This window comes from Neoarius graeffei, chromosome 5 (assembly GCF_027579695.1).
Source record: "Neoarius graeffei isolate fNeoGra1 chromosome 5, fNeoGra1.pri, whole genome shotgun sequence".
NCBI classification, from domain to species: Eukaryota; Metazoa; Chordata; class Actinopteri; order Siluriformes; family Ariidae; genus Neoarius; species Neoarius graeffei.
This window is the reverse complement of record NC_083573.1, coordinates 111,511,324-111,532,756: the sequence shown is the minus strand read 5'-3', so window position 1 is coordinate 111,532,756 and position 21,433 is coordinate 111,511,324. Positions and strand designations below refer to the sequence as shown.

The 21,433-nt window shown below is 43.6% G+C and overlaps 1 protein-coding gene across 4 annotated transcripts in view; it reads left to right on the top strand.

The window, feature by feature from the left end:
- si:ch73-103b11.2 (trichohyalin) overlaps positions 1–21,433 on the top strand; it is a 299,632-nt gene that overhangs the window by 236,555 nt on the left and 41,644 nt on the right. For all 4 annotated transcript variants that reach the window (XM_060922770.1, XM_060922768.1, XM_060922767.1 and 1 more), the window contains 5 exons: positions 7,505–8,033; positions 8,496–8,594; positions 13,753–17,550; positions 18,323–18,470; positions 19,081–19,186. In XM_060922770.1, coding sequence (XP_060778753.1) covers positions 7,505–8,033; positions 8,496–8,594; positions 13,753–17,550; positions 18,323–18,470; positions 19,081–19,186 — 4,680 coding nt within the window. The remainder of the gene's footprint in view (positions 1–7,504; positions 8,034–8,495; positions 8,595–13,752; positions 17,551–18,322; positions 18,471–19,080; positions 19,187–21,433) is intronic.

Genomic DNA, 21,433 nt, shown 5'->3' with positions numbered 1-21,433 from the left:
AAGCACAAGTCACTGTCTAGGACAGTCCCAAGGTATTTATAGCTTTCCACCTGTTCAATATCCCCCCCCCCCCCCCCATCTCAGTGGGCTTAGGGATAGGTGCCGATTTTCTAAAACCAATAACCATGTCCTTGGTTTTAGTCACGTTGAGTTCAAGATACGAGTCTTCACACCAACTGACAAAGTCATTGACCACCTGACCATGCTCTGCTTCTCCCCCCTTCAACAGACTGACTATAACAGAGTCATCTGCAGATTTAATAATCTTTCTGTTGTCATACTGACTCCTGCAGTTGTTTGTGTACAGTATGTACAGAAGAGGAGAAAGAACACATCCTTGGGGGATCCAGTGGAAGAACAGCCTTTTTCAGAGAGTACACCATTTACTCTAACACACTGTAGAGTTTAAAGAACTCTATGGGATGCATTGAAACAGATAAAGAAACTTGGGGAGCACGTTCATTTTGATACACTTCACTTTCCCTGCCAAGGATAGGTTAAGTGGTTTCCATTTCTTCAGGTCTAATTTGACTTTCTTGAATAGCAGAGAGAAATTTTCTTGGTAAAGTTTTTGCATGTCCCTTGTGATATTAATGCCCAAGTATCTAAAGCCGTTTTTCGACAGTTTGAATGGTAGAACACCGTCCTGTATTTGAAGAGCCACATCATTAACAGGATAACATTCACTTTTACTGGAGTTCAGTTTATACCCAGAAAAAGCACCAAATCTCCTCAGGGCGTGGATAATATGGGGAGTGCATGCAACAGGGTCAGATATATACATTAATAAATCATCTGCGTAAAGAGATACGCTATGCTCTCTCTCTCCCCCCCATGAATCCCGGTAATTGATGGTAATGTTTCGAGTGTAATAGACAAGGGCTGTATGGCTAAGGCGAACAGCAGTGGACTGATTGGGCAGCCCTGACGGGTGCCCCTTGACAGCTGGAAATATTGTGAACGTTTACCGTTCGTGGTTACAGAGGCTTTGGGTGAGGTGTATAAGAGTTTAAGCCATGAGATAAAATTAGGGCCATATCCGAATTTCTTTAAACATGCAAATAAATATCCCCATTCTACCCAATCAAATGCTTTCTCTGCGTCCAGCGCGATAACCACTTCGGGTACCGCGCTGGACACAGGAGAGTGAATAACATTCAGGAGCCGACGGATATTTGTAAATGAATGATGGCCTAAAATAAAACCAGTTTGGTCATCAGATATCACATCTTGCATTGTGGTTTCTAGACGTAGGGCAAGGACTTTAGCCAGGATCTTCACATCAGAGTTTAGGAGGGAGATGGGACGATACGAGCCACATTCTGTACTGTCTTTACCTGGCTTCAGTAGAGGGTAATTGATGCTTCAGTCAATGTCTGTGGGAGTGACCCATGGGACAAAGACATCTCATCTCATCTCATTATCTGTAGCCGCTTTATCCTGTTCTACAGGGTCGCAGGCAAGCTGGGGCCTATCCCAGCTGACTACGGGCGAAAGGCGGGGTTCACCCTGGACAAGTCGCCAGGTCATCACAGGGCTGACACATAGACACAGACAACCATTCACACTCACATTCACACCTACGCTCAATTTAGAGTCACCAGTTAACCTAACCTGCATGTCTTTGGACTGTGGGGGAAACCGGAGCACCCGGAGGAAACCCACGCGGACACGGGGAGAACATGCAAACTCCGCACAGAAAGGCCCTCGCCGGCCACGGGGCTCGAACCCGGACCTTCTTGCTGTGAGGCGACAGCGCTAACCACTACACCACCGTGCCGCCTGGGCAAAGACATATCAAGCAAAATTGTTAATAGTTTATCAGAGAACTTTTTTAAGAACTCCATGGGATACCCATCAGGGCCTGGCGCCTTGCCACTCTGCATGGCCTTTATCGCAGAAACGACTTCTATACGGGGCGGCACGGTGGTGTAGTGGTTAGTGCTGTTGCCTCACAGCAAGAAGGTCCAGGTTCGAGCCCCGTGGCCGGTGTGGGCCTTTCTGTGCGGAGTTTGCATGTTCTCCCCGTGTCTGCGTGGGTTTCCTATTGACATATAGCCCTTTCCTTTGACATATAGCCCTATTCTTTACCGAATCTCTGATCAAAGAACTTTTGGGCTTCATCAGGCAAGTCGAAGGTGATCAGGTCGTCTCTACACATTACTCACAGCCGGGCTGGGTGGAGCAGGTGGAACCTAACATTCTTCTGATACAAGGCTCGCTTGATGCCGTTAAACACAGCTCTCTTTTTAACCTCCTAAGGCCCAAGCTGTTTTTTTACATGCATTTTTTATTTCTCTTTGCTATTTGGGCTTATTAGAACCTGATTAGAATAAAAACTAAGCATCATCTTTTGATAAGATGTACTTTTAGAGAAAAAGTATGTCCACATATGTGGACTCTTGTTCCGAATTTCCATAAAGTGCTGTCCACGCATGTGACCGCTAAGCCCTAGGAGGTTAAAGATATTTTTTGGGGGCTTTTTTCACCTTTATTGGATAGGACAGTGTAGAGACAGGAAATGAGCGGGAGAGAGAGACGGGGAGGGATCGGGAAATGACCTCGGGTTGGAATCGAACCCGGGTCCCCTGATTTATGGTATGGCGCCTTATCCACCTGAGCCACGACGCCCCCGCGGCTCTCTTTTTAGCGAGTGTTGCGTTAACATCCTGATAGATCCTAATAATGGCACCTTGGTATTTGAGCTCGTGAGTCCTGGCCCAGCGCAGTGCAGCTTCTTTCTGTTGGAACCTGGAGAAACAGACCAGGAATGTGCAGGGGGACGATCTCTGGCCGGCTCTAGAGGTCAGGGTTCGGTGGGCTCTCTCCAGTTCAGGCGGCGTGGAAAAAACATCGGGGCCCATCATTTCCATCAAAACATCCGACATGAACTTTAGGGGATCTTTGCCATCTTCATTGCCTTTGGGGATGTTCAATATGCGGAGATTAAATCTCCGTGAGCGGTTCTCGAGGTCGTCGCACCGGTCCAGCAGCAACTGGTTCTGGCTCTGGAGCGTCCTAATGGCTGACTCCGCTACTGTTAGCCGTTCAAAATTATCACCAGCTACAGACTCGACGGAGGTGAGATGCTTGTGGAATGAGGTCACTGTTGACTGTAGTGAGTCCAGTGACTCTTGTATTGGTTTAATGGCGTCTCGAATCAGGGTGGAAATATCTTCCTTGAGTGAGGTTCTCTGTTTAGCGAACTCAGCAGACAGTTGATCCATAGCCACCGCCGCCGCCGCAGGTTTTTCGGGTGATACAGGAGCTCTTGCTGGTGTTGGAGGGTTGTTGTTAGCAAAGGATGCTAGCTTAACCGCAGCGCGTGTGGCCGGAGTTTGTACATCAACTGGTTTTGCGTGTTTAGACATACTCAACTCTGAATAATTAGTTGAACTAACTTCAGCAGTTAAAACTATGTCGAACTTAGTGTGGAAAATTTGTGCAAAAAGGTTGGGTTACAAAAAGTGAACCGGGAGCCTTCACATGTGCGTCCTCTCCCTACATGACACAACCGGAAGGCCCGAGTATAGATTTTCTATGTGATTTGGTCTAATAAAAACTATCTCTCCCCTCAAGCGCCCAGCTGAACGCGCCCGAACTTGACACTTGCTGAGTCCCATCATTTCCGGTTTCATTTTGCAAAACTGTGTTTTGGTTTGGTCAAATTCCATTGAGAATTCCTCCTTTTTTTGAACAAACAACTATCTGAAATATAAAATAATTGACAGTGTGTTTGAAAAAGGCTTTGGACAAAATGTCTTAACTATTGGATGAAATGGCATTGAACGAAATGGTCGTTGGATGAAATGACCTGTATCCCCTGTTTACTGTCTCACTGTGTCTCTGCCTTTCTCCTCTCTCCCTGTCTGTCTCCCTGTCTGTCTCCATGTCTGTCTCCTTGTTTGTCTCCCTGTCTGTCTGTGTCTCCCTGTCTGTCTCTTTCTCTGTTTTTTCTGTCTCTCAGTCTGACTGTGTCCTTGTGTCTCAGACTGCAGTATCTGTCTTCCTGTCTGTCTCCTTGTCTTTCTTTTGGTCTCCCTGTCTGTCTTTCCCCTTGTCTGTCTCTTACATACAGTCATGTGAAAAAGAAAGTACACCCTCTTTCAAGTCTAGGTGCACTAGGTGTTTTAAGTGTCTGCAAAAAAAATTGAAAACTGAATTTGAGAAGAAAATGACTTAATACTAGTGAAATGATCTCGCTGCATGGACAGATATTTTTACTTGATAAGACATCTGAGAATAAGTTGGTTGCAATCTAGAACTAGTTTTAATAATCTCAGAATTGGTGTCTTGTATTCTTCTAAGAGGAAACGCTCGATCATTTCAACTATTTTCAAGATACTTTCACTTGTTAAGATATAATTTTTTGCATTGTAATAAAAAATCATCTGGTCCTTACCAGGTCTTAAAATTAGGCAAATACAACCTCAGATGACTAATAACACATGACCTATTCACCCTGCCATTATATATTTAACACAAAGTAAGCAAAAAATGCAGTAGCAGTGTGTGAAAAATTAAGTACACCCTTATTGCTTCCATAGAAATTATGAAGGCAGTTAGCAGCCAGGTGTTGCTGATCAAGTGAATTTGATTAAGTGATCATCAGCCAGTGTGGCCACCTCTTAAAAAGCAGAAGTTTTGGCAGTTTGCTGGTCTGGAGCACTTAGGTGTATGTTAACACAATGCTAAGGAGGAAAGATCAGCAATGATCTTAGAGAAGCAATTGTTGCTGCACATCACTCTGGGACGGGTTATAAGGCCATTTCCAAACAATTTGAAATCCCTCATTCTGCTGTGAGAAAGATTATTCAGAAGTGGAAAACATTCAAGACAGTTGCCAATCTTCCAAGGAGTGAACATCCCAGCAAATTAAGGTGGGGTTTACATTAGACCATATCAGCGGATCATCAGATTAACGTTTTTAAAACGATTAGTGTGCACACAGCAAGGCCAATACACGATTTGCGTGCACACAGCAACGCCAATACACGGATACGCTCGGCTCCGCAGGCATCCTGCGCTCCAAATCACTCCGCCCTGAACAGCGAGTGCCCTCTGGAGGGTGCGCACTCCGGCCCTGCGCAGCTCACAGAGCGCGCGAGTGAAGTGAACAAGCAGTGATTCGGGACTGAGCCGCTGTGTGTGTGATCCCAGCGCAGATCACTTACCACTTGCAAGTGGAAGGATGGCAAGCCTAAAGACCATCATAACTACACAATGGGCAGTATTTGCATCAGTATTTGCAGTATTTTCATACTTTTATACTCTTTAATGAAAGGTGATACAAGGCGGAAGTCCGCGCCGTTTTTCAGCAGTCGCGTCACATGACCAATGCCAGCGAATCAGGAAGGTGGATGTCACAGTGACGTTGTCCAATGAGACGCCAGCTGGAGCTCAGCACAGCGTATCCGCGTATCTCAATGTTTACACAGCACCGGATCAGACACGATCTGGATTGAATACGTGGACGCTGGCGGATTCCCGTTTCCCGGCGTTTCCAGGCGGTTTAATGTAAACGGACAGTGCATCCGCGAAGAAAACGAGACAGATACGGTCTAATGTAAACTTGGCCTTACTCCAAGGTCAGACCGTACAATGCTCAGAGAAATTGCAAAAAACCCAAGAACTACATCTAGGACTCTACAGGCCACAGTTAGCATGTTAAATGTTAAAGTTCATGACAGTACAATTAAGCTGTGTTCACACTTATACCGGTACGATAGTGGTGTAACTGTATTGATACAAAGTATAGCGGTACAGTTTAGTGCATCTGTCCACACTAGCGAGAAATGTTTGCGGTTTTCTTTCAAGGTAGCTGAAATGCGCGTGCGCGAAATGTTTCCGTGGTTACCGAGTAACTTCCTTCCGAGAATATGGTGGATGAAACAGCGTGTGTGTGCTTTTTGTTGTCAGTGTACAGTCTGTATCTCTGGTGGTCATTTATTCAGTCGAATTGTATAAAACGCGCGAGGCAGTTGAGAAAGAAACAAACGAATCTCCGTTCTTCACTATTTTATTCAGCGAAGACATCGATTGAGGTGTGTGACTTTGCGCATTATATTTGTATCGATACAGAGCCGCTTCATCTGTCCACACTACAGCGAAGCGCTACAGTACCGATACTGTACCGGTACGAAACCCATACATTTGTGGGTTTCGTACCGATACAGTTATACCTTTACAGTACCGGTATAGTTGCTAGTGTGGACAGGTGTTGCGGTACGAAAGTAGTTTCATATCGGTACAAAATCCCTAGTGTGGACAGGGTATAAGAAAAAGACTGTGCAAGTATGGCTTGTTTGGAAGGGTTGCCTGAAGAAAGCCTCTTCTATCTAAAAAGAACATGGCAGCATGGCTTAGGTTTGCAAAGATGCATCTGAACAAGTCACAAGCCTTCTGGAGCAATGTCCTTTGGATAGATGAGACCAAAGTGGAAATGTTTGGCCATAATGCACAGCGCCATGTTTGGCGAAAACCAGACACAGCATATCAGCACAAACACCTCATACCGACCATCAAGCACGGTGGTGGAGGGGTGGTGATTTGGGCTTGTTTTGCAGCCACAGGGCCTGGGCACCTTGCAGTCATTGAGTCAACCATGAACTCCTCTGTATACCAAAGTATTCTAGAGGCAAATGTGAGGCCACCTGTCCAACAGCTAAAGCTTAGCTACAGTTGGGTCATGCAACAGGACAATGATCCCAAGCACACCAGCAAATCTACGGCAGAATGGCTGAAAAAGAAAAGAATCGAGGTGTTGGAATGGCCAAGTCAAAGTGCAGACCTCAACCCAATTGAAATGCTGTGGTGAGACCTTAAGAGAGCTGTGCAGAAACAAATGCCCTCAAACATGAATGAACTGAAGCAATGTTGTAAAGAAGAGCGGGCCAGAATTTCTCTACAACAATGAGAGAGACTGATAAAATCATACAGAAAACGATCGCTTCAAGCTATTGCTGCAAAAGGTGGTTCAACAAGCTATTGAATCATGGGGTGTACTTACTTTTTCACACATGGATTCTGCATTTTCACTTAATTTTTGTTAGATAAATAATGACACGGTGGAATCTGTTGTGTGTTGCTTTACACCTGAGGTTAGATTTGCATAATTTTAGGACCCGGTAAGGATCAGATGATTGTTTGTTATGTCTTGATTGGTAAAACCATGTAACTGGAAGAGGGTGTACTTTCTTTTTCACATGACTGTACACACTCTGGAATGTCCTCTTAAAGATGAAAATATAGTACTCCATAAGTACCCAGTTTTAAAACACACACACACACACACACACATTCCTTTCCTCACTCACTTCTTCACGTTATTGGTGTGTGTGTGTGTGTGTGTGTGTGTGTGTGTGTGTGTGTGTGTTTATACTGTGTTGTAACTTTTTCATCCCCTTTTCATTTTTTCTTCCATTTTAAACTTCTCTCTATTTTTCTTCTTTTCTTCCTTTTTCTCTTTTCTACATTTTATCCCCCCCCTCGCTCTGTCTGTCAGTTCTGTCCCAGATGAACATGCTAATGCTAAAGCAACCCCTCCAAACCCTGACATCTCTCGGCCTTCACATGTGTGGGGTCAGAGGTCATGTGATGCCACTGTCGATTCAGTCTTTGAACCCCGTAAGCCCCGCCCTCGCGACCGCAGACGAGAGGGACGATCCAAAACCTTTGACTGGGCGGAGTTTCAAAATGAGAGGGCAGAAGCTTTGGATACAAGCTCCTCCCCTTCCCCATCTTCTGTTTCATCTTCTGCTTCCTCCCCTTCCTCGTTGGTCTCAGACAGGAAGTTACTTCATCGGGAACAGGAAGTGGCTCCAGAGAACAAAAAAGGGCATGTGGGCGTGGCCAGTGGAGTTCCATCAGTTAATAAAAATCCTGATGTACAAGTAGAGATTGAAGAAAGATGGCATCAGGTGGAGACCACACCCCTCAGGGAGGAGAAACAGGTGCCAATCACTGGAAGCTCCAGCCCCTTTTCTACTGGAGACAAAATTGCTGCAGATCTCACGTCCCGGCTGGACACAGAGGTGCCTGGACAAACATAATGAAACAGAAAATATACTCAGTTAATGCCCAAGGATTCCTAATAGTTATAATTTATTCAAAGTTATCATTTATATTTGAAATATAAATTATAATAATATATAGATATGGATACTATAGAATTATAGTGCAAATTAAAGTATAGAAATTACAAATGTCTTAATAATGTTATTATAATGTATTTATATTTGTTTAAAGAGAAATTTTAAATGAAAAAAATATGTATATACTGTGTGTATAAATTTTAGTAATCAAAAATCATAATTAATTTAGTATACTTTTTAAAATGAGGAACCACCTTTTATTACAAAATATATGTCTAGTTAAAGTTAATACATTTTTGGAATCGTAAAATATAATAGATATTAATTCATTCATTCATTAATTTGAGGATTAAGCTCACAGGTGTGTGTGTGTGTGTGTGTGTGTGTGTGTGGTTGGGTCAGACCCAGAGGGAGTTGGTGAGGTTGCAGGAACAGAACACACTCTTGCAGGAACAGCTACAAGACGCAGAACAGAACGCACGGGAAGGTTATGTATTACAGGTACACACACACACACACACACACACACTACGAGGAGATAAGAGCATTGAAGTTTACATATGAAGCATTATCAAATGCCTTATGTAGAGGACATTTATAAACCATTCCAATAAAACAAGAAGAAAAATATTAACATAAGTGAAATATAATTTAATATATGTCTGTCAGTGAAGTCTGAATCAGGAATCAAGAAATCCTGTTAATAAACAATAATGTTGGATAGTAATCAAATACACCATGCACTGAGAGGCTCTGGCTGAAATGATGGATTCTCTGAGGTGACTGGTACAGTAGTCTTTTCTGAGGGGTGCAGTACGATGCCAGTCACTGAAGAGAATCCATAATTCCCAGTGCCTTGGATACCCCTTTTCCACCAAATCAGTTCCAGGGCTGGTTCAGGGCCAGGGCTGGTGCTGGTTCACAACTCGTTCAACTTGCGAGCCAGCTGAGAACCAGTTTGCTTTTCCATCGCTCGCGGTGCTAAGTGGAGCCACGTCATTACGTCGCTGTATACGTCAGTTACGTCGCTGCGTTTGCATAAACCTTGGCGCGAATATCGAAGCAAAAACAACACGGAGAAGAAGAAGCAACAACAACAACAATAATGGATGACTTTGCGTTTGTACAGCTGCTGCTTCTCGTCACTTAAAAATGGCGACCCTTTGCGGTCTTGCTATTGTTGTTGGTCTTAACAACTCCGCCCCCCCCGCGACGTAAGCGGTTCTTTCCTCTGACCCAGCAGAGAGTTGGTGCTAGCCTGGAACCGGTTTTTCTGGCCCCAGAGTCAGTTCTTTGTCAGTGGAAACAGAAAACCCGGTTCCAAACTAAGCACTGGCCCCGAACCAGCCCTGGAACTGCTTTGGTGGAAAATACTCTAGTAGCTCATGCTGGTTATGTATGCACTTTTATGTCCAGAGCTAAACTCTTCAGAAATCAACTAATTGAAGGTCACTGATCAATGTTTGCTTGGTAACACATTTGCCACTGACGGCGAAATTGGCGAAATGGCCACACCCCCTTTTTAGCGAAGAACTACCAATTACCACCGCTGTATCTCCGGAACCGTTCGGCCTAGAAGGTCATGTGACCATTCAAAATGTCTGGAATTGCCACATTATGGGGGGTCGGTAATACATTATTATGTCCTAAAACCAATGGTTTTCAAGATATTTGCAATAAACTAATTTCTGCATCATACACTACAGTCCTGACCTTTTTTATATTACTTATGTACATTATCCATATTTGTCAGTTTAGCTATGTGGATTTCGACACTTTTTGCCCTTACTACAACCACAAAACACCACACATTTTACATTCTTTGCTCTGCAAGTGCATTTCTTGGTACTCATACATGACGTTGGGCATTTGCATGGAGGCGGTAGGTCATCTGGTCTGCATGGTACAGGCAGTATCACAGGAGTTATGTAATCATTAGAGGATTTGGAGCTTCTAACCACAATCTGCACTGCAGATATGCTCGTTTTATGTGTTCTTGTAGTGTGGAGGAACAGCACACAAGCTGGTGAAAGTCAAGTCCTTTTCTAGAATTATGGTACTGCTCCCATCAATACTCATCAAATGTTGAACTGTCGGTTTTCTTTAATCCAGTTACAAGGAATTTTTCAGCATTACTTATCATCTTCGGTGACAATTCCTCTGCACCAAACCCTTCCAATAGAGAGAGATCCATTGAAGCTTTCAGGCCAGCCAGCTTTGAACCCAACTTGCTGGTACTGTCGCACCCACTTAATGCGTGAATTGCTGGTAGACACGACACCAAATTGCTGTTCAGTTGATCAACTAACAGGTGAACAGGCACAGTCTTCTTGTTCTTCCTGTTGCCAAGCTTTACATAGAGTTTTTGTAGTTCCCATGTTTTCTTGAAATGGAAGATGAGGTTTACGAAAACGTCTGTGTCAGGTGAGTCAACTAAGATCGATTGAAAACCATGTTTTACACCATCATTGATATGGAACATGATTCTGTCATCAGCCTCTTCTTGGTTGCTTGAGAGCTTTGTGATTGTTGTTTCTTTGCCCGCAAACAGTTTTCTACATTCACCACCATATACTCCACCGAAGAAGATTTCCTTATCTGACACAATATTTTGTAGCATCCACTTGAAGAAGTACCCTTGGAACCTCATTTTGTTCAACATTGAGCTCCAGAACATGTCTAGATCAACAGGTAGCTTCTGATTGTCAGACCTAATGGTGATAGTGATTTGTTCGGAACTTCTCTCTGCACGTTCCATTTGCTTGATCGATGATTTTTGATAAACCATAATTCTAGGAAAGAACTTGACTTTAACCAGCTTGTGTGCTGTTCCTCCACACTACAAGAACACATAAAACGAGCATATCTGCAGTGCAGATTGTGGTTAGAAGCTCCAAATCCTCTAATGATTACATAACTCCTGTGATACTGCCTGTACCATGCAGACCAGATGACCTACCGCCTCCATGCAAATGCCCAACGTCATGTATGAGTACCAAGAAATGCACTTGCAGAGCAAAGAACGTAAAATGTGTGGTGTTTTGTGGTTGTAGTAAGGGCAAAAAGTGTCGAAATCCACATAACTAAACTGACAAATATGGATAATGTACATAAGTAATATAAAAAAGGTCAGGACTGTAGTGTATGATGCAGAAATTAGTTTATTGCAAATATCTTGAAAACCATTGGTTTTAGGACATAATAATGTATTACCGACCCCCCATAATGTGGCAATTCCAGACATTTTGAATGGTCACATGACCTTCTAAGCCGAACGGTTCCGGAGATACAGCGGTGGTAATTGGTAGTTCTTTGCTAAAAAGGGGGCGTGGCCATTTCGCCAATTTCGCCGTCAGTGGCAAATGTGTTACCAAGCAAACATTGATCAGTGACCTTCAATTAGTTGATTTCTGAAGAGTTTAGCTCTGGACATAAAAGTGCATACATAACCAGCATGAGCTACTCTAGTAAAAAGGGGCATCAGTGCATTGTGTGTTAGATTTATGTCCCTCATCAAAAAATTCCAAACTAAAAGTGTTAAGATTTGAATCTCGGTATAAACCCACTGGAGGCGGCCATGTTTGTTGTTTACGTTGGAGTGACCTTCAACCTGCACATGTGCAAGGTATCGTGCTGTCGCCTGCCTCGCTAGGCATGATCAAGATATGTCGAAATGCTCGCAGAGCCACAGCGGTGATTTGAGTTGGCCGTTCAGCTTGAAATTGTGATGTCAGTTCACGGTACTGTATATCCAGGATACTCCATGACTGACTCACACCATATCCATTTTTACAGTTTTTGACATCACAAGATACATTGCTTAATCAATGGTGGAACTATTTTATGTCTGTAGAGCTTTGCGCAGGTGGGTGGAGCACAGAAGCACGGCAGGCCAGAACTGAGTTTCCAAAAACTCTTTATTACAACACTTTTCAGTGTTTTACTCTCCCAGACGCACGCACACACACACTCATCAGCCGTCTGGTTGCGGAGAGCCCAGTTCCTCTGCTCTCTCTCTCCTTATATCGGGCGTGGTCGCTGGGAAGACACACAAACACAGGTTAATTGACATCAGGTGTAGTGATTCTGCCACTTACCTTCCCTGACTCCGCCCTCCGGTCACAGACCGACGCTTGACCACGCCCCCGCTGCCACAATGTCACATCAGCCATCCTTGGCCAATCCCTGCACAGGAATTTTTTGATGAATGATATAATATTTAATATACTGACGTTGCATTTTCTTCTAATTCAGAATAAACCTGAATAATAAAAAAAAATTCATGATAATCAAATATTTGAGGTCTCTTTATTTGCTAATAACACACTTCTATTTACTCACCTTAAGCTAAAACTAATTTCTATATTTTTCTTTCTCATTTGCACATGTGCCCTCACTTGGTAATTTTTATAAGAATAAACATTGGCCACAAGTTGTACAAAAAAGTTATACATTTAAACAGTTTAACATTAATATGGTCAGTAATTGTTTGTGAATATGCAGTTTATAATGTGATTGTGTGCACGAACATGTTGCTGTTAGCATGATTTACTAATCTCTCTCTCTCTCTCTCTCTGGGCTTTGAGTTCAAATGTTTGCCAAGATTAAAAAAGAAAGAAAAAAATCTAAACTCACAAAATCCAACTGAGCTTCAAGCTGTGCTTTTTCCATTGTTTGTTTGTTCTTGTATCTTCTTTAAACTAATCTTATTTTGTTTGCATGGCTTTTGTTTTGCATCACTAATAATCTTTGTGTGTTTATTTTTTAATATACAGTACCAGTCAAAAGTTTGTACACCCTACTCATTCATAATTTTTTCTATATTTTGACTATTTTCCACACTGTAGAACAACATTGAAGACATCAAAACGATGAAATGACATCTGGAACATGCATAGAATTATGTGGTAAACAAAAAAAAAGTTAAAAAATAAAATATGTTTGATATTTTAGATTCCTCAAAGTATCCAGCGTTTCCCTTGATGACGCTTTGCACACTGTTGGCATTCTCTTAACCAGCTTCATGAGGGAGTCACCTGGAAAGCTTTTCAATTAACAGCTATGTCTCAATAAATGTTCGTTAGTGGACACGTTTCTCGCCTTCTTTATGCGTTTGGGATCAAACCGTAAATAGAAAAAAAAATACAGTAAATAGTCCCATTCCACATCTGTAGTAATCCATATTAGGTCAAGAACCGAAGAACTAAGTAAAGAGAAACGACATCTGTCATTACTTTAATACATGAAGTGTTGTTTAATTAATAAAAAATAAAGACAAAACATTAAATTAGAAGGTGTCCAAACTTTCGACTGGTACTGTAACTTTTTTTCAACGTTGACAACCAAGGTTTTGTTTTTTTTTCGGGGGGGGGGTATTTTGTTTTTTTCCCTGTACACTTTGGAGAGAACACACGGTAGCCACAGGTAATTTCCCACAATCATCTTTTAAAAAATATTTTATTTTTTCCTTGAAGCACCCATTTCCTCCTCCCATCTTGTGACTTAGAAAAAGCACTGCAGGAAGCTTAAGTGAGTTTGAAAAGGTCAATTAAACAAATCCTCGAATTCCCAGCAAAAGCCCCAGAGATGGAGATGCCAAGGTCTTTTGGAATTTGAACAGAAGTACCATTAACCACAGTTTTCTCTTAATCTTTCAAAGTGTACCAGTGAACAAGGACAACCCTCATTCGATTCCACATCTTCCTCGTCTCACCGAGCACCATGGCAATGCCTTGGCAAGCTGAACCAGGAACTTAAGACAGAGCTGGAAGCTCAACGACGGAAGCATGATCTGGCTAATCAGCAGGTCAACAGCCTGAGGCGGAGCTACAGCGAGGCACAGGATCTGATTGGGCATCATGAGTCTGAAATTGAAGCTCTGCAAGCAAAGCTTGTTTCTGCGATGGCTGAAATTGTAGCAAGTGAGCAGGCAGTTGCACGCATGCGCAGCGAGCTGAAGATGGAACGTAGTTATTGCCGCGAGCATGAAGAGGAGTGGAGTCTCAACGAAAAAACATTACGAGCACAGTTGCGGGACAGCGAGGAACGCCTCCGTGATGTAGAAGCAAGTTTGTTAGAAAAGACCCAGGCACTGAGATTACTGGAGAGACAGCAGGCCTTGCAACGGGACCAGCAAAAGGAAGTGCAGAGACTGCAGGAGAAGTTAACCGAGGTTACTGGATGTCTTATTGCGACAGAGGAAGCACAGGCTTTAAGGGAGGAGCGGGAGAAGAAAGAGCTCCGTTGCCTGGAGGAAAAGCATGAGCGGGAGCGGCAAGGATTGAGTCGTAGGCTGGCAGAGTCTGAGGAAAAAAGACGTGAGGCTGAAGAGCAACTCCAAGAAGTTCAGGACCAAGTAGAAACAATCCTGAGAGGATGTGGGGTGGGGCAGGTGGAATCAGAGGCCAGGGAGGAGATGCTACATCTGCAGCAGGTTCTGAATGAGCAGACTGATATGATTGAGAACCTCCGGGAGAGTGTGAGAAGGCTCGAAGAGGAGAGAGATCACCTCACATGTCGTTGCCAGGAATTGGTTAATCAGATTGCAGAGGCAGACAGGGAGGTAGGAAAACTGCAGGCACGGTTAAAGACGGAAGAGACAGAATACTACTCTTTGGAAAACTCATATGAGCGAGTTTCAGAGGAGTTTGCAAGAATCAGTTGTGTTCTGCGAGAGAAAGAGGAGGAGGTCCGACAGACAAAGGAGACATATGAGAAACTGGTGAGACAAAAAGACCAGGATCTGAATGAAGCCCTTGTCAAGATGGCTGCTCTAGGAAGTAGCCTGGAAGAAACTGAACAACGCTTGAAGACAAAGAATGAGCTTCTTAGTAAGATTGGGCATAGGGAAGTGGAACAAGGGTTGCAGAAGAAGCTGGCAGTAGCAGAGGACCGAATATCTGAACTGGAAGAGCATTTCAATGCTTTGCGTTTGGGGTATGCAAACCTTAGAATGGAACGATGCTACTCCCAAGAGGATATCCTTGATGCACTAGAAAAACAAGCGAAGCATGATGCATCCTTTTCTACCACTTCCTCTTTGACTCTTGCAAGAAGCAGCTCAGAGACAGAAGTATCCTTTGCAAAGCGCCAGAGGATCCGTTTCTCCAACATTCAGTGCCAAAAATACCACCAGTCTGAAAGCTTCAACAGGGTTCGGACAGATAACACATACCCAGATTTTACTCAAGAGGAGAGGCAGGATCTTGTACCAGAAACAAGTCTAAACCTCACTGATGACACCATTCAGGACTTATCGCAGGATATCAGCTTAGGAAGTGACAACACATTCCAATACAGTAGTGATGCAGAAAAATTTTTGTCCATCATCCATGCACTAGAGTCAAAGCTCCAGACGACAGAGGAGAAACTTAGAGATATCTCATCAAAGATGCAGAATGAAGAAGAGCAGCCTGGCAGAAAAATTTCGATGGAAGTATGCTTTGGCGATACTTCTGCTGAACCAGACCAGGACGAACCAGATGGTAAATCCAACTCTTGCTTGGACGACATTGTACAAGATAGTGTCAGCAATGAAGCTTACAAGAAAGCTCTGACTTTTGTCGAGTCCTGCAGGGTTAGGGTTAGGGAGATTCTCACTGGTCAGAATGAAGAGGGAAGAGCACAAGCACAAGTTCACACCTTGGCTGAGATTGAGAAAGACTTGATTAATGCAGCCTTGCACATTAGGCAAGTTGCCACACAATATGAAGATTCTCTTACCTGTCAGAGTGAACCCCAGACACAGATGGATAAAAGTGCAATGAAGATGCTTGCAAGAATGTTAGCCTTTGAAGGGACTGTTTTGGAGAAAATGGCACTTTCTCTTCAAGATCCAAAATCAGAACTAATGCAAAGTCTTGGTGAGATAAAAAGAGAATCCCAACAGGTTAAGATGAGCCACCAGGATTGCCTTTCTGTAATTTACACTGACATTCTGACGAGGAAAATAAAACTACAGCGCGTGCTGATAGATGAACTGAATAAAAATGAGGTCCACCAAGCACTTATCTTTAGTGACCAGTCAGAAAATGTGCAGGCAGCTGGTAATAGTGTTTTTGCTCAGAATTCAATTCACAATGCTTGTATTAATGCTGAACTTGCATACTCCCTTCAGAACTTAAAACATTCTTACCAAGACAAATTTGAAGAACTTCAAGGAGACTTAGTCAAGGTAAAAGAGATCTTGCAGCAAAAGGATATTGTTGGGAGGGAAGCAGCTGTGGCTTTCAGCCCCAAAATTGTCATCCAAGATGTCAGTGATGAGCTTAATGCTGATATAGAGACCTCCATTTCTGACATCACCCCTCCTGAACTTGCTCCTTATGCACAGCAGATTGAGAGGGAAGAAGCTCACACTCTTGCTCAAGAAATAATAGAAAGACATTTAGCTGGAATCATGCAGTCATGTGTCACAGAATCAGTGGCATCACTGGATACTACGCGAGAGAGTCTCATTAGTGAGCTAAAGAGACAAGCAAAGGTCCTTCACCACCTGTCTCAGCAGCTGGAGAATGCATGTCGGGAAGATATCAGCTCTGTCCTTTGTGGACTTGCAGGTCAAATACAAACAGTTTTAGGGCCCAGAGTCCTGATGTGCAACTCTCTCAGCATGCATGAGGCTCTGATTCAGGTGCAGGTAGCATATGTTGCCTGCCGACTGCGAGCTGACCACGAGCGGGAGCTATCACTTTGCCAGGAGACTAGCCACAATATGGCCACTTTGGTCCAGGAGCATGCCCAGCATGTAGCAGCCATCCACCAGCGCTTCCAGCGTAGTCTGGAAGAGGAACGGATTCATTACTTCAAGACAATAAACTCCATTCAGGAGGAAAATGAAACTCTACGAGAGGAGGCAGCAAAGCAGCTTAAAGAGATGGGCAAGCAGCAGGAGCAGATTGTACAGATGGAGGAGGCTTTCCAGAGGGAGATGCAGGAGATTAAGAAAAGGCATACAGAAGAACTGGGTCAGGCAATGCAGGAACGAGCGACCAGTGAGCTAGCATTAATCGAACGTGCTGAAAACACCCAACAGAAGCTCGAAACCTTGCTTCAAGAAGTTGAGGGAGCAGAGCTAAGGCACAAGGAACACATATGCAAGCTGGAGCAGGAACTCCATGGGAAAGTTCAGGAACTGGAAAATGTACATCAGGAAGAGATTCAGAAACTACACGACCGCTATAGTCAGACTATTCGCACTCTGGGAGAGAGATTAGAGACAATAGCAGATGATACACGTCATTCATCCACAACAGAGGCGCAAGGTGCAGATCACTTGGAGAAGGGGAAGGGGCACGAGCGGGAGATGAGCAGGGATTCGATGTCACTGCTGAGAAGCCGTGTGCAGGAGCTGGAGCTTCAGATGATGAACATGCGTGATGAACTGGAGAACAAACCACCAGATGGAGACATGGCCAGTCTACGAGAAAAGTACCAGAAAGACTTCGACAGTCTTAAGGTTCAGACTATCACGTTAAACCATTTTAAACAAGTTACCTACATGTAGCTATTTTGTCTGGGTAGCATCACCTGTAAAATAGCAACAACAACAACTACTATTACTAATAATAATAATAATGGGGAGCCTCTGAAACCCTTCAAACGATTCTGAATTTCGTTGAGCAGTGAGGATGTGGCCTCAAAAGGTCAATATTGGATACTAATTAATGTGTAAGAAACAACTAACGCTAAATTTACAAACTGAATTATGATTACATTGGGAAAATTACAGTTTTAACTTTGAATAAAATAATTGTAAAATTTAATATTGCGCCAGCTCAGCTTTTCAGTCCAAAGACACAAAATTTCTAAATAATTAAATAAATTGTGTGCACAGAAATGAAGAATTCACATTTGATGATGATGATGATGATGATGATGATAACAGCTAATTTGGAACACAGCCAGTCAGGCGTTTACCTTAGCACTAGCACTAGATTTCTACATAATTATTCCTCAATCAAGTGGCAGATGTGACAAATTCTACTGATTGGATAAACAGACTTAAGTGATGAACATTTCCAAATGAAGAACCCATAGAACACAGCTGTCCTTCCGAATGAATCTCTGGAGGAATAGAAGCTTCACTAAAATGGTGCCTCATCCCCAAATAAAACTCAGGAACAGTGACAATAACAATATCCTTTATGTTCAATAGCATGATAGTATAACTGATCATCGGCTAGTGTGTATATGCGTGTTTATAAGTGTGGGTGCGTGTGTGCTTGTAGGAGACGTGTGAGCGTGGGTTTGCAGCGATGGAGGAAACTCATCAGAAGGTAATTGAGGATCTTCAGCGTCAGCATCAGCGTGAGATTAACAAGCTGCTGGAGGAGAGAGAGAGATTACTGGAGGAGGAGACTAACGCCACCATCGCTGGTAATCATCATCAACTTAACAACTAAATACTGGAATAAGTATTTAGGTGTTAATAAATCAGGACATCCACAACAGGATGTCCTGATAATAGGAAAATAATCAACTTCAGAGTGGTGTAAAGTGTTTTATTCTTCTCATATCATTAAAATCTGCTATTTATTATATTTTTTATTTATTTAAGATAACATGGCTTAGTTTTTTTTATCCATTTATATTTACATTAATGTTATGAAACATCTGAGAGTCAAGTTAGTTCCTGTTGTCACTTATTTTATAGTAGTTATAAACAGTTGTTCCCCCACCGGCCTCTCCTTGTACTCTTAATAAGATTTAAAAAAAACCACAGCTTGTAAAGTGTAAACTCTTCTGTCCTGAAAAAAGTTTCAGTTTCACCTCTGACTGTTACAAAGCGCTGACACTGGAGACTCCTTCCACCAATGTTACAGAAACACATTTCTCCTTACAGAAAACTGCACCATAACAAAAATTTGACGTGATCAATTTATAGTTTATAGATTTCCCATGTTTTTAAACACTGTTGTGATAAACTACGAAAGATTCAAAGTAATCTTGTGTGTGTGTGTGTGTGTGTGTGTGTGTGTGTGTGTAGCAATCGAAGCAATGAAAAATGCTCATCGTGAGGAATTGGAGAAAACACAGCGAGCACAATTGAGTGGAGTCAGTGCAGATATCGAACAGCTACGCATGCAGTACGAGTGAGTACACACACACACAATTATTGGCACCCCTTGTAAAAATTAGTAAACTGGATTAGAAAAAATCCACATTTTGGTGAAGTCACTTAATTTCACACTGAACCAATGAGAAAAAGCCAACCTTTAATTGAAATAAATTTATTCAGAGATGTGTGTGATTAGCGGGCCCCTCCCCCTGGTCACGCTGCTTCTAGCTGTCCAAAATAATGGTGCTGAAGTGCTGCTGTTTCTTCAGCACCATGGGAGTGGTTGAGTGAGGAGCAATGCGCTGCTTTGGCAATAGCTTTCTGGAGCTGCCGTCACATTAGCGCCGAGCCTACCATCTTCCAAGGCTCGACCCAGAGGCTGTAGCTTCTGGAGAGGCCGTCGGCGTTCCCATGCTGGGTCCCATGCTGGGTCCCATGTTGGACCTGGAAAGAGAAGTCCTGCAATGACAAGAACCAGTGAGTAACATAAGTATTGGTGTCTTTGATGGCCACCATCCACTGGAGTGGGGCATGGTCGATGACCAGCGTGAAATGACAACCAGACAGTACCTCAGCTCAGTTACTGCCCACTTGATGGTGAGGGCTTTCTGCTGGAACTAGCTTGCAGCTGATGTACAACATGGGGTGCTCTTTGCCCTCTATGACCTCTGACAGCACGGCATCCAGGCCCGTCTCCGAGGCGGCTGTCTGGATGATGAAGGGGAGATCAAAGTGTGGGTTTCGGAGGACGGGGCAGTGGTGAGGGCCTTCTTCAGGGCTTGGAATATCTTCTCTGTCTGACTGGTCCACTTTATCTTGTGAGGCTCCCCCTTTTTGGTCAGATTTGAGAGGGGAGAGGCTAGAGAAGAGAAGTTGGGTACAAATCTACGGTAATAACCAGCTATCCTCAGAAAGGCACATATCTGGTGCTTGGTGGTGGGTTGGGGTAATTCTGTCTGGTCTCTATCTTCCTGACCTGGGGCTTCAGCAGGTCTCAGCCAATGCAGTAGCCCAGGTACTGTGCCTTGGTAAACCCCAGATGGCGCTTCTGGGGGTTGGCAGTTAACCCAGTCTTCCGCAGCTCTCCCAGGACAAATTTGAGGTGGTGCAGATATTTGGCCCAGGGGGACAAGTAGATGATGATGATGTCAAGGTATACAGCGTTGAAGTCCCAGTGGGGGTGGAGGACCACTTCCATGAGGCGTTGGAAAGTGATTGGTGCTCCATGGAGGCCAAAGGGGAGAACCCAGAACTGCCAGTGGCCCGACACCATGGGGAAGGCTGTTTTAGGGCAGGCCTGGGGCATCAGGGCCATTTGCCAGTAGCCTTTGGTCAGGTTCAGTGTTGATATGAAATGGGCTGTCCCCAGCCTGTCAACGAGGTCGTCCACGCTGGGCAGAGGGTAGCTGTCGAAGTCTGAGATTGCATTGAGTTTCCTGAAGTCATTGCAGAGTCTCAGACTTCCATCAGGCTTGGGCACCACCACAATGGGGCTTGACCAGGGGCTGGTAGACTCTTCAATGATGCCGGCTTGTAGCATTCGTGCCACTTCCTTCTCAATTGCACAACAGCAGGCCTATGGGATGCGATAGTTGCATTGCTGGACCACAACCCCATGGGGGGAGTCTTGGTGTCATGTTGGATCAGATGGGTCTGCCCTGGTTCTGCTGCAAAGATGCCCAAGAACTGGTCAAGTAGTTCTCCCAGCTTTTGCTATCTTTTTTACACCAAACCCACCTTGAGTGTTTATTGCCAAAAAGCTCCATTTTTGTTACATCAGACCGTAGGACACAGTTCTAGTCAAAGTTGCATTAGCGTTTTGCAAACTTCAGGTGCTTACGTTTGTGGTTAACTGACAGAAGAGGCTTGAACAAGCATCTTTCTCTTTAACACCAGGTCCATTGTTCACAAAATGGATGAATTGGAGCTACAGATAGCAGAGAACAAGTCTGTCAGAGACTGCTGTGTGATGTTAATTATGGAGACCTGGCTTCACTTGATGATACCTGATGCTTCAGTGCAGTGAGCAGGCCACACAATCTGCCACCTGGACTGAAGCAAAGACTCCAGTAAGAGCAGAGGAGGAGGAGTGTGTATCTATGTACAACCCCGATTCCAAAAAAGTTGGGACAGAGTACAAATTGTAAATAAAAACGGAATGCTATAATTTACAAATCTCAAAAACTGATATTGTATTCACAATAGAACATAGACAACATATCAAATGTTGAAAGTGAGACATTTTGAAATTTCATGTTAAATATTGGCTCATTTGAAATTT